Genomic DNA, 12,709 nt, shown 5'->3' on the forward strand with positions numbered 1-12,709 from the left:
TATATATAAAAGTCTACTTTAAAATGAACAGATTTACAGTTGAAATATACATTGCTCCATTGCCTAGTTTACTTTCTATTATGAAGTTTAAAAAAGAGGACTCTACTTTGCCACATTTAAAAAACAAGTGTAGCCATTTTCTACTTATCCCTTTAGTACATAGATTTTGAATTCAAACGGTGTCATTACTTGGCTATGTTCAAAGCCCTGCATGCCGAGTGCTTTACAGCTTACAGATAATAACAGTCAATCATGGTTTCTAACCAAAAATAAAAAAGTAAGCATGATAAATTTGTGCAAAAAAGACAGTTCTGTTCATTAAAATTAAAAACTTTGTGCATAAAAGAACAATACCAAGGGACTGAAAGACAACCCATAGCAGAAAACATTTGCAAATCATTTTCTGATCTGTAGGCATTAATATGCAGAAAAATTTTAAAAACTTCTATAACTGAATAAAAAAAAAAAACTCAATTAAAAGCAGCCAAAGGACTTAGATAGTTCTCCAAAAGGTATACAAATGACCAATAAGCCATGATCAACATTCATGGAAAATTGTTCACATCATTAATCATTAAGGAAATGCAAATCAAAACCACAGTAAGATAATACTTCACTCCCATTAGCATCTCTATTATTAAAAAAAAAAAAGTAAATAATAAGTGTTGACAAGGATGCAGAGAAAGTGAAACCATTTTGTACTGTTGGTAGGAATGTAAAATGGTACGACTATGGAAAATAGTATGGCGGTTCCTCAAAAAACTCAAAATAGGATTGTCATGTGATACAGCAATTCCACTTCTGGGTATATACCCAAAAGAACTGAAAGCAGGAAACTGAACAGATATCTTTACACCATGTTCGCAGCAGCATTATTCGCAATAGCCAAAAGGTGGAAGCAACCCAAGTGTGCATCAACAGAACAGATACGTAAAATGTGGCACATACACATAAAAGAATATTATTCTACTGTGAAAAGTTAATTCTGGCACATGCTATAACACGAACGAACATTGATGACATTATGCTAAGTGAAATAAACCAGTCACAAAAGGACAAATACTGTATATTCTACTTATATGAGATACTTAAAAGTAGTAAAATTCATAGAGACAGAAAATAGAATGGTAGTTACCAGGGGCTGAAGAGAAAGGGGAATTGTTTAATGGGTTGCAGTTAAGCAAGATGAAAAAAGTTCTGAAGATAGATAGTGGTGATGCTTACACAACAATGTGAATATTCTTAATGTCACTAATCTATACATTTAGAAATCGTTAAAATGGTAAATTTTATGTGTATATTTTACCACAATTTTTCAGAATTAAAATTTTAAAAGAGGAGTCAAAAGACAAGCCATAGAATGAGAAAAAAGTTTCGAATCATATCTGATAAGTTTCTAGAATCCTAAATATATAAAGAAGACTTAAAATTAAACACAAAAAGAAAACCACTTCCCACTTAAAAATGGGCAAAGAACTTGAGTAGACGTATCTCCAAAGAAAATACATAAATGGCTAACAGACACATAAAAAGATGCTTAATATCATTAGTCATTAGGGAAATGCAAATCAAAACCATAATGAGATACCGCTCCACACTCCCTATGATGGCTATAATAAAAAGAAAACAAAACAGAAAATAAGTTACTGAGAATGTGGATAAACTGGAACCCTCACACATTGCTGGAGGAAACGTAAAGTGCAGCAAATACTGTGGAAAACAGTCTGACAACTCCTCAACAAGTTAAACAGAATACCTTATGGCCCAGCAATTCTATTCACAGGTATTAAAGCAATTTGGAATTAAAACAGGTATTCAAACAAAAACCTGTGTACGAATTTTCAAAGAAGCGTTATTTATCTAATCAAAAGGTGAAAACAACCTGAATGTCAATCAACAGATGATGGCTAAACAAAATATGGTATATCTATATAATGGAATATTATTCAGCCATAAAAAGAATCAAGTACTGATATATGCTATAACATGGATGAAAACTCAAAAATACTATATTAAATGAAAGAAGCCAGTCACAAAAGGCCATATAATTGTATGATTCCACTTACATGAAATGGCAGAATAGGAAAACCTACAGAGATAAAAAGTAGGTTAGTGGTTGCCAGGGGCTGGGGAATGGGAGGCGCAGGAAGTGAATGCTTGAGTACAAGCTTTCCATTTAGGGTAATGAAGTAGTTCTGGAACTAGATAGTCGTGACAGTTGCACAACAATATGAACGTACTTAATGCCACTAAATTACACATTTTAAAGTATACACTTTAAGATGATTGAAATGGTAACTTTTATATTATATATATTCTACCACAATAGAAAAAAAAAGGGTCTTATTCTGCATAAACGAAATCCTATTCTATATAAATGACTAAGAAAAAAATGCTGTTTAACTCTTCCAGAATGATTGTCCCAGTTTGGGGGCATGTTAGTGATTTCTTGAAATTGATCCATATTCTTTTAGGCTATTTTTCATACAATGTATATAAAATTAGAATATCTTTCCTAAAAATGTTAACTTTTTTGGTTATCAATTTGGTAAATGCTTTTAAAATCATGAATGGCTATGGGGCGGGGGGTGGATGGAAGACATGTCTATGTTTACAAATGCAACTGGAAAAATCCAATCTCCTTGTACAGTGAGATAAACAATTTTCTAACTACAGGCTTAGAAGTATGCATTTCTTTCTATTCATTAGAAAGCTAAGAGGGAAATAATTTAAATTAAAATGTCAAGATTTATACCAAGCCATATTAGAATTATTCTATTTTGAACACTGATGTGAAAAACAATAATATAATAAACATTTAAAAGCAGTTATATCCCCAAACAATTTTTATGTGGTTAACCACACCAAAATTCCTGGTTATCTTTGTGTATAGGCATTTTAATTAAAATGCTACTATTCTTTCAGATTAGAATTTAGTATGTCCTTTCTTTTCAGCTTAATTATAATTGAAGGCAGATATAAAATTAAAGACATTCTGAAACTGCCATTAAACAAGCAAGCAAATATTACCTGTATATTGTTTATATAAACGAACACAAAAAAAGTGACCAGAAGTTATAAATTCTACAGAAATAAGACAAATGTAACCACAATAATCTCAATAAAATGCCATTTAAAAGTACTCATTATATTATAAATTTTCTTTCTAAAATAAAAATTCTATTTAAGTTAAAAAATAAAGGATTCAGTGTCAAAATATAAAGACAGAATGAAATGTTGCTTAAGGCACATCTAAATTTTAAAAAAGGTATCACAAAGAAAACCTTAGCTTACAGGCGGTATATATTCAAAAAGCTATTAGATTGTCAAAGGAGTATATTTACATGTTTAAATTTATATTTACATTTTAGAATTTGAGAAAATGAATTAGAGGCATTAAAATCAGAAAGCTTTATAGATATCTCAAAAAGCTGTTCTGCTTCTATAAGCATTTCAGTCTTCAAGTTTATTATCATTATATATATTAGTATTATATATTATCATTATATATTATTAGTAATTTATTAATTTGCAAGCTTTTGTTAAAGAAATGCTTTCAAGGTAAAAATTATAATTTTTTTTCAAGAAACTATGAAGATTCTGAGAAGGCCCTTTTTAAATATTCTCATTATAGACATTTAAAATTAGCCAAAGTCTACTTGACCATCATGTGGACATAAGCTCTAAACTTAAACCACATTAAAAGCAGGTTTCTGTATAGAAAGATTAGAACTATGCAACCCTTAACTCTCTTCATTTTCAAAGGCTTTTTCATCCCCATCAAATGATGATTGGCTTCAAAGATCCATTATATAAGGTTTACCCAAGGCACATAATTTCAAAGGAAACTTGCTTTCCATTATAATTTTTAAAACGGCTGAGGCGGGTCTTCCTTTTCATAAAGAAAACTTGGTCTTTTTTTAAAACCCTACTCTGCCCTTTTAATAGTAATGCCAATTACATCTAAGTTTAAGGTGTAGGATTATTATTACATTGTCCACTGTTTAAGAAGAAAAGAAATGGGTACTTAGAGGATTTAACATGGCATTCATAATGGAGCTTGATCTCTGTCAGATGTAAAGACTGACGAAAAAAATGTTCTTCTATTTTAAGTTAATTTTTCACTTTAGATTGCTAGGCTGAGACAGCAGAAAAGAAAATTATTAATATAAGTTAGAAGCTGAGAGAAGTTTTAGAATAATATTTTCAGTGAAGAACAGATTAGATCTGTATTAAATGGAAATGTTTAAGGGAACACATACATGTCTAATCACAAATGGAGGTTTATCTGTTTCTTTTTTGAATTCATAGGGTCCCAGATTTAAATGGGCCAGCCGCCGCCTGGTGTCTTCGGATAGCTCACACATGCGTCTTTTTGTGTAGGGAGATGGAGAGTGTGATTTTGAAGAAATCGTAGGCTGTTCGTAGTTTTTTGCATTTACGCAATATTTACTTCTCTCAGGTGACTTGGATTTTTTCTTCTGTGATCTTGATGTTCTGCTTTGAAGTTTGCTGTGTGATTTTTCAACTGGAGCCGTATGGTAAATATATTTATCCTAAACGTAGAAAATAAAAATTAACTTCAGTAGAATGCAGACAGATAGATAGACAGACAGACAGATATAGATACACACTTTAAAAAGTAATTTAAGGCACATATAACCTGTAAAATCCAATTAGATTAGTCTGTTGTATCTGTGTAGATCTGGGGGAAGTCAAATCCATATTTTCCAAGATAACTCTCTGTCTAGTAGTTAATAAAGTATACTGTGTCAAATTTCCTCTTAAGTCTAACAAGTAATTTATGAAAATGAAAGCCCAATATTTAATCACTTGAAAAATCTAAGAAAGTCAGAAAAATTATTTTTCAGCATACTAAATTATTAAGGCAAACTTTGATCTGTCATTTATAATTATCTAAAAACTGAATATTTAAGAGGGCTTTGTTTAGTAATGTTACAGATATACATGCTTAATTAGTTGATTATGAAATCTTTATGGAGAAAACTATTAGAATAAGTTTCATTCATACTGCTTTAATGACATACACATATGTATAATGTGAAAATCTAAAGAATAAGTTTATACGTATTTTCATGAAATGTATTACTTGGATTATACAAGGTAAATAGGATTTTCAGATCTCTTCCAAACTATAACTTTACAATTCAGAGACAGATATTTGTACCATCTTAATTCCGGTTCCATATTGTTATAAAAGTAAAAATGTATAAAAGACACATTACAAATTTTAATGACTAGTATTCTATCTTCTAAAATATTTATTAGCAGCCTAAAATTTTAAAAAACAAATGTGATGTTTCTAATTTTTTTTTTTGCATTAGGATAACATTTTATATAGTCTCTGCTTTATGAATGCATTAAACACTGGATTACAAGTAAATAAGACCTTTTCACTATCTAGAATTATAAGTTTTCCAATATTAAAAGAAAATGGACAGGTAAGAATCTTTGAGTGTCTTCTTAACTTTAATCACTTTTAAAAAACACCAATCATACCCTCTCTCTACTTTCTCAATCCTGCTCCCTATTTTCTAAAGGTATCTCTTCTAAAAAAGTAAAACACAAATGTGAAATAGAAGGGAGAGGAGTCATATATTCATTAAAAACAAATAAACGGAAAAGAACATATATTTTCCTAATTGGAAAAATAAGTCCATCAGTTTCACACAAACCAGCAGCATTGGATTATTTCATTGTCTTTCTTTCTTCTATAGCTCTTGATATGCTCCTGGACCTTCTCCCACCTTGTTCAATGGCTTCAACAAGTAATTCAGAATTCTTCTACCTTATCCCATTTCATCCACCTCTATGACATCACACTGACTCACAGAAGCAGGAATATTAGCACATGAAAGGGCCTTTGAGGTTTAATAAAATGTTCAAGCAATGAATCTAAGACCTTGGACTTAGACTTTCCATTTAACAGCTTCAATTATCTCCTTATACTTTGTCCTGGATGTCATCGTTATTCAGATCCAAAGTGAAAATTCCTTGCTGACCAAAACTTCTTTTCTTCAACCTACTTCTTTTATTCTTACCCTCCTCACCTTCTCTGACCCTAGACCTCTTTCTCCGAGACCTTTATAAATTTTTAGTATCTCTTAGCTCTAGATCCAGATGAACCAACCCATAATCATCCATTTCAGCAATGCTGTAAAGTTCTTATTCACCTCTGATTATACCATACCTGAAGTAACCCCATCTTCTTTCTTCATATTTTTGATTGCTGAATACTACTAGAGGAAGTTATAAACTGTGGTGTATCTACTACAGATATATGCTGTCTAACTTCACCCGACCCTCAGTGCATCCTATTAAAGCCCAATAAAAATTAAAACAGTGGCTGTTTTATACTGTTGACATAATGGCTCCCTCCTTCGATCAACAGGACAGTATAATAGCACACTTGACACAAAGAGGGATTTGAAAAATATTTGCAGTCTTTTACTCCTGAAAACCTTCTTGCCCCTAAGTGATTGAGCCAAACTGAGCTAAATTAGCCTACTAGAAAATGAGTCTTATGGCCATTGTCCCAGCTGAAATCAAGCCAATTACCAGAAATGGAAAGTCTGTCCTGGACCAAAAAGGCAGACAACCGCCAGACATGTGAATGAAGCCATCCTAGATCATTCAGCCCTAGGCTAGCCAGTACAGACCAAAAGAATTACCGAGCCAATCCGGAGAACTGTGAGGAACATTGTGTTTTAAGTCGCTAAGTTAGTGTGGATTTTACACAGCAAAAGCTTAACGAAAATATTAATAAAGCTACTATTGATATTTAATAATAAATTTTACTTTGTAGGAAGTAAAAAAAAAAGTAGATAACTAATTTTATTCCAGAAAATCACAGTAATATGCATAATTTTTCAGTTCATTCAATTGGTGACAAAACATCTCATTTGAAAACAATGTGCCTAAAGGAATAAAAATCATTGTAAGTATTTTTAAACTTCAATAATTTCATGATTTTACTGACTCCTCTCTTAAAAACCAAAATGGTTTCTTATTCTTTATTTGAATCCAAAAATACTGCTTTATAGCCATTAAAATTTTACTTGTAACTAATATCACTTTTTAAAAAAGCAGATTTATCACATTCTCAAATAAGTTCAAATAGGATTAAAATACTGGCTGTGTGCATTCAGAATTTTAATATGATTGTATATTTTGCGGTGCCTACCAGACAATGATGCAACTATTGTCTTCTGATCTCTCCCAATTGTCTTAATTAAAAGATAATAACCTAGAAACAGCCACGAAATTAATTACTTATATGTTATATGCCAGGCATACTGCATATAGTCTCTTTTTTAATTTTTAAAGCAGTCTTATGAGGAAGTGGAACCCATATCTGTCTGATTCTAAAGCATATTTTCTTAAACAGTCTGACACCAAAGCCTATTCTCTTACATCTCTGTTCAATAAAGAAAAAATGAGGGACATTTTTGAAATAGCAAGTTAAAGAAACGAAAAAGTCTTCCACAAAGTCTACAGAGAAAAATGTTAGCTTCTAAGTCCAATGAAACCAATGGGGTGACAGCTTACACTTAGAAAGGCTCCTCCACCAAGCTGTACAAGCAGAATGTGTGCACTTTAATGTGTATATGTTATACTCTAGATTAAAAAAAAAAAGGCTTTTCTACCAACCCACTAAAAGAGCATACGCCAATGTGGAGAGAAAAAATTTGGCTGAGGCCAGGTAAGCCATTTCTAATAATTTATAATTTATAACAAGCGTGCACAGTGCATATCACAAAACAAGTCAGTAACATATCTCTATGGTTGGAAACCCCAGGCTATTAGAGCTCTAATGGCTGTGCTTCAGCTTTCATTTAAAAAAGATAAATAACTACAGTCAAACTCTGATGTACTAAATATCTTGCTAATAAAATATGATTCCCTTGATAATTTTATAATTATATTTTACCTTTCTTAGCTTAAATCAGTTATCATCCTCAGCAAATGTACTCTAAAACTGATAATGCCATAATTTAACACTCCACTCTTCCCATCCTAGGCCCAGTCCTGCCCTGTTTGGGTTCTCTGGGCTTTACATATTACTGGCTCTTCATCACAGACTGGCCATTGTTACCTGGTCATAATGCAACCACATATGAATGAAACCTAGACATCAGTAGATAACATGTGGATAAGGGAGCAAAATGACCCTGGTGACTTAGTAAGAAGTTAGACCAAAACAGAATATTAGATCCAGATATCTAAGTTTACTAAAGGCAGTTTTCACAAATATAGAAGGTGCTTAGGCTGGAGTGTCCAAGCTTCCCTTGGTCTGATAGTATCGGTATGGCCACCAAACTGAGCAACAGTCCCTTAAGGAATTAGAGACACTCAAGAAACCATACTCACTAAATACCAATATCCCAGCCTGAGAACCTATGATTATATATGCTAAAAAGGTATCCTTTGAACTTTCGGCGGTAACCAGTAACTTCTGAAAAACTTACAGAATCCTCCAATCTAGTTCTCATGGGACTTCTTGATCCCAATATCTTTCTGACAGCCGAATTTCTTGGCATTAAAACAAAAAGGCCCATAAAGTTAAAAAAAATAATAAAATAAAATAACATCATGGCACCATCTACCTCATGTACCAAACTTTTTTTTTACGCATTTATTAAGAGGTAACCAAGCTGCTAAAACCTACGTTAATCATTTTACCTAAAGATTGACCAAAAAAAGTGAAAATAGCTACAGCCAAAAATAATAATAATAATAAATAATGCTTGCCAAATGCCCATAAATATGAACAAATAAATTAAATCATTAAATACTTTAAATGACTTTAACCTGAGTGCGGCACTTTCTTGAACTTATCAGACATTCAGTAATCACTGAGGTTGTAGAAAATTCCAGCTTTGGAGCAATTCCCTGGGGGGGGCAAAAGGATATTATTAGACATTTCAATTTAAAAAAGGATAATTATTAGTGATGGAAATATGAACTAGAGTAATAAACACTTGTCAAGGTTCAGCTGCTTCATTTGTTGGTTTGCGCTTCTTATTAAAGACAACATAATAATGCTAAATGTTAGCTAGAAACAGTTTCACCACTGATTCACTTATGAGTTGATTACATTACTTTTATAGAATAATTAATACTTTTTTTCATTTTCAAGTATATCCCTTTCAAATTCTTTTAAGATTTGAAAACTATGATATAATATTAAAGTCACAAGTACATAAAAATATTTAATGGATTTCAGCTCTTTTTATTTTTGCAACTTAAGATATATCTAACTACAATCAAGAAATACTTTGGATAGTCTGTTAAAAAAATCACAGCTCCTGGGTATGCAGTTGTTGAAAACAGAAGAGAGATAAATCTCTACTAATTCCTTCAACATTTTTTCCATAATGTAGCTTACATTCAGATCTATGAATGACTCTGGCTTTTATTTCTTGCAACATTTCAATCACCAGCTTGAAAACTGTTTTGAGGAAGGTGAAAACAAATGGTGAAATTCAAAGGGACAGTAACAAAGCATCTGAGAAAACACACGTTATGAATTCACTGAAACATTAAAAGACATTGTCTGTACCTACTGCAGCTTTACTCTAATATAATGGAAAACAGACATTGACCAAAGGTACCTACACTGTCCTCTACAAACACAGCCTTTGACCTACTAAGTTTATCGTTTCGAACATCAAACAGGTTACAGAAAAGCAAGTCTGACTTGCCTAAGAATTAACTGAATGATTTTCTTGCAAACATATCTATTATTAATGATGGCCACTATGCCTCTTCGTTAGTTATCTATTGCTGAATAACATATTAGCAGCTTAAAACATTAATAAACACTTATTATCTCATATAGTTTCTATGGGGCAGGAATGTGCAGAAGCACTAATTATTATAAACTAAGTAGTTTTATAAACTACTAAACTGAGTAGTTTTGGCTCAAAATTTCTCATGAGATTACAATCAAGATGTAATAAGCTGTAGTCATCTGAAGGCTTTATTGGGGCTAGAGGATCTGCTACTCAAGAAGGCTCATTCACACAGCTTTGGCTGAAGGCCTCACTTCTTTTCTAGCTTTTGCAAGGAGACTCAGCTCCTCATCACATAAACCTCTCCACGGGGCTGCTTGAGTGTTCTCATGACAAGGCATGTAAATAGAGAGAGAGAGAGAGCGAGAGAGAGAGAGAGAGCGAGAGAGAGAGAGAGAGAGTGAGAGAGAGCGAGAGAGAGAGAGAGAGAAGGGAGAAGAAGGAGGGGAAGGAGAGAAAGAAAAATTCTTATATATGGGAGTCTCTCTCTTTCTATGTATATATATATATGTGTGTGTGTGTGTATATATATGTTATATATATATATATGTATTTATATATAGCCTTAGCAATCTAATATCTTCTAATTATATATAAAAGTTAACTCAAATTGAAGGAAGGAAGATAACTATTAATGGTCCATACTCTTATGTTTATATTGCCAATCTAAAATAATAGAGCATTTTAAATTACTTTTAAAAGACCGTAATTTAAAATCAATTTTTTTTTCATTGCAGGTTACTATACAGTTGAAACACTTTTTGAAAACTTTTATAGTATAGAAGGCAGCTAATGGACATTGAAAACATCCCAAAAAAGAAATATTTCCTAGATTTGCTAGTCCACTTTTATGCTTTCAGCAAGCTGAAGTTGCTATTTCTAGGATAGAGCATATCATAAACATAGAGCTGCAGGAGAAATTAATCCACCATATTAGCTCATATATCACCCCACTTTCCTTACTCAGACTACTCTTTTATAAACTTAGTAAAAAATGTCCAAATTATGTCAAGCTAAACAACTTTTGCTTTTTGCTTTTTTGAAACAGCAGAGGCTTCTCTCAGTTTCTTTAAGTGGAGGACATTTTCAGGGATGATATTATTTTGAAATCAGCTAACAAAAGTTGAAGGAAGCTGGACAGAGGATAGAAGAGTCGGCTGTCAAACTGTGGTTTTCGCTTTTAGGTGTTTGTTATGCATGTATATTTCACTACATGAACACATAATAACCTATCCAAACTCCTACTAATGAACATGTCAATTATTTCCACTTTTCACTATAATTAACAATGCTACAAATGAACATTCCTAAGAAGGCTCTTAGTGTATCAGAGAAAATACGTCTCCTAGAAGGTTGTAGGCTATGAGAATCTTTGCCTTTGCTAGATAATTCTGAATTGTGGTTGGTCCGGTTTATGTGGTAAACAGCATAAAAGAGTCCTTTTTTTTGATAGTCAGATTTATTCAATTTTATTATTTTTACGCTTTAAAAATGAAATCATACGGTTGTTTTAATTTAGATTTCTATAAATGTTAGTGATATTGAGCACCTTCCAAATGTTTATTGGTCATTCTTTTGAAAGAAAACTAAAGAGAGAAGAAGAGAGACAGAGAGACAGATAAGGATGGTGAAGGGGGCGTGAGGGAGAAAGAAAGGAGAGAAATGTAAAGAATATAAGGCAAAATAGCACTTGGTAATTTGGGGTGGTAGATGCATGGGTTTTGTTAAATTATTTTCATTTCATTCCAGTATGTTTAAAATAACAGTAAAATTTCAGAAAACCATTGTTTTTTCTTTCTTTCTTTCTTTCTTTTTTTATTTTTTATTTTTTATGGTGACATTGGTTAACGAAATCCAGTAAGTTTCAGCTATAAACTTTAACAGTAAGGCATATATAAGTTTATAGTGTTGTTCACTTCTCATAGTTAGATTTCTTTCTGTCACCACATATTTGACTCCCTTTATCCCCTCTACCTCCCCACTCCCTACAACCCCCTACCCTCTGGTAACCACTAGTCCATTGTCCATGTCCATAAGTCTCTGTTTGTCCTCTTCATGTGTTGCTTTTAAGTGTATATCCCACATGTAAGTGATATGTGGTTTTCAACTTTTTTCTGTCTGGCTTATTTCGCTTAGCATGATTATCTCGAGGTCAATCCATGTTGTCACAAATGGCAGTATTTCATCTCTTCTTATGGCTAAGTAATCTTCCATTGTATAAATGTACCACAGCTTCTTTAGCCAATCACTATCATAGAACACTTCAGTTGCTTCCATGTCCTAGCCACTGGGAATAATGCTGCTAAGAACATGGGTGTGCAAATATCTTTTCAGATATGAGTTTTCAAGTCTTTGGAGTAAATACTGGGTAGAGGGATTGCTGGATCGTATGGTAGATCAATTCTTAGTTTTTTGAGGAATCTCCATACTGTTTTCCATAGTGGCTGTACCAATTTGCAGTCCCACCAGCAGTGTATGAGGGTTCCTTTTTCTCCGCATCCTCTCCAGCATTTGTTATTACTTGTTCTGTTGATTATAGCTATTCTAACAGATGTGAGATGGCATCTCATTGTGGTTTTGATTTGCATTTCCCTAATAGCTAGTGATGTTCATCATCTTTTCATATATTTATTGGCCATTTGTATGTCCCATAGCGAGAAGTCTCTGTTCAGGTCCTCTGCTCATTTTTTGATTAGATTGTTGCTTTTTATGTTGTCATTCGGTTGTATGAGTTCTTTGTATATTTTGGATATTAGGTCCTTATCGGAGGCGTTGCTTGCAAATATAGTTTCCCATTTGGACAGTTGTCTCTTTACCTTGTTGATGGTTTCTTTTGCTGAGCAGAAGCTTTTTAGTTTGATGTAGTTCCATTCATTTATTTTTGCTTTTACTTT

General features: G+C 32.6%; 1 protein-coding gene across 11 annotated transcripts in view; it reads right to left on the reverse strand.

The window, feature by feature from the left end:
• The window catches only part of SPATA6 (spermatogenesis associated 6), a 100,835-nt gene that overhangs the window by 55,791 nt on the left and 32,335 nt on the right, over window positions 1-12,709 (reverse strand). For all 11 annotated transcript variants that reach the window (XM_015595222.2, XM_006919169.3, XM_015595220.2 and 8 more), the window contains 2 exons: window positions 8,833-8,913; window positions 4,263-4,556 (listed from right to left, as the gene is read on the reverse strand). In XM_015595222.2, the coding sequence (XP_015450708.2) occupies window positions 4,263-4,556; window positions 8,833-8,913 (375 nt within the window). The remainder of the gene's footprint in view (window positions 1-4,262; window positions 4,557-8,832; window positions 8,914-12,709) is intronic.

This window comes from Pteropus alecto, unplaced genomic scaffold (assembly GCF_000325575.1).
Source record: "Pteropus alecto unplaced genomic scaffold, ASM32557v1 scaffold25, whole genome shotgun sequence".
NCBI lineage: Eukaryota > Metazoa > Chordata > Mammalia > Chiroptera > Pteropodidae > Pteropus > Pteropus alecto.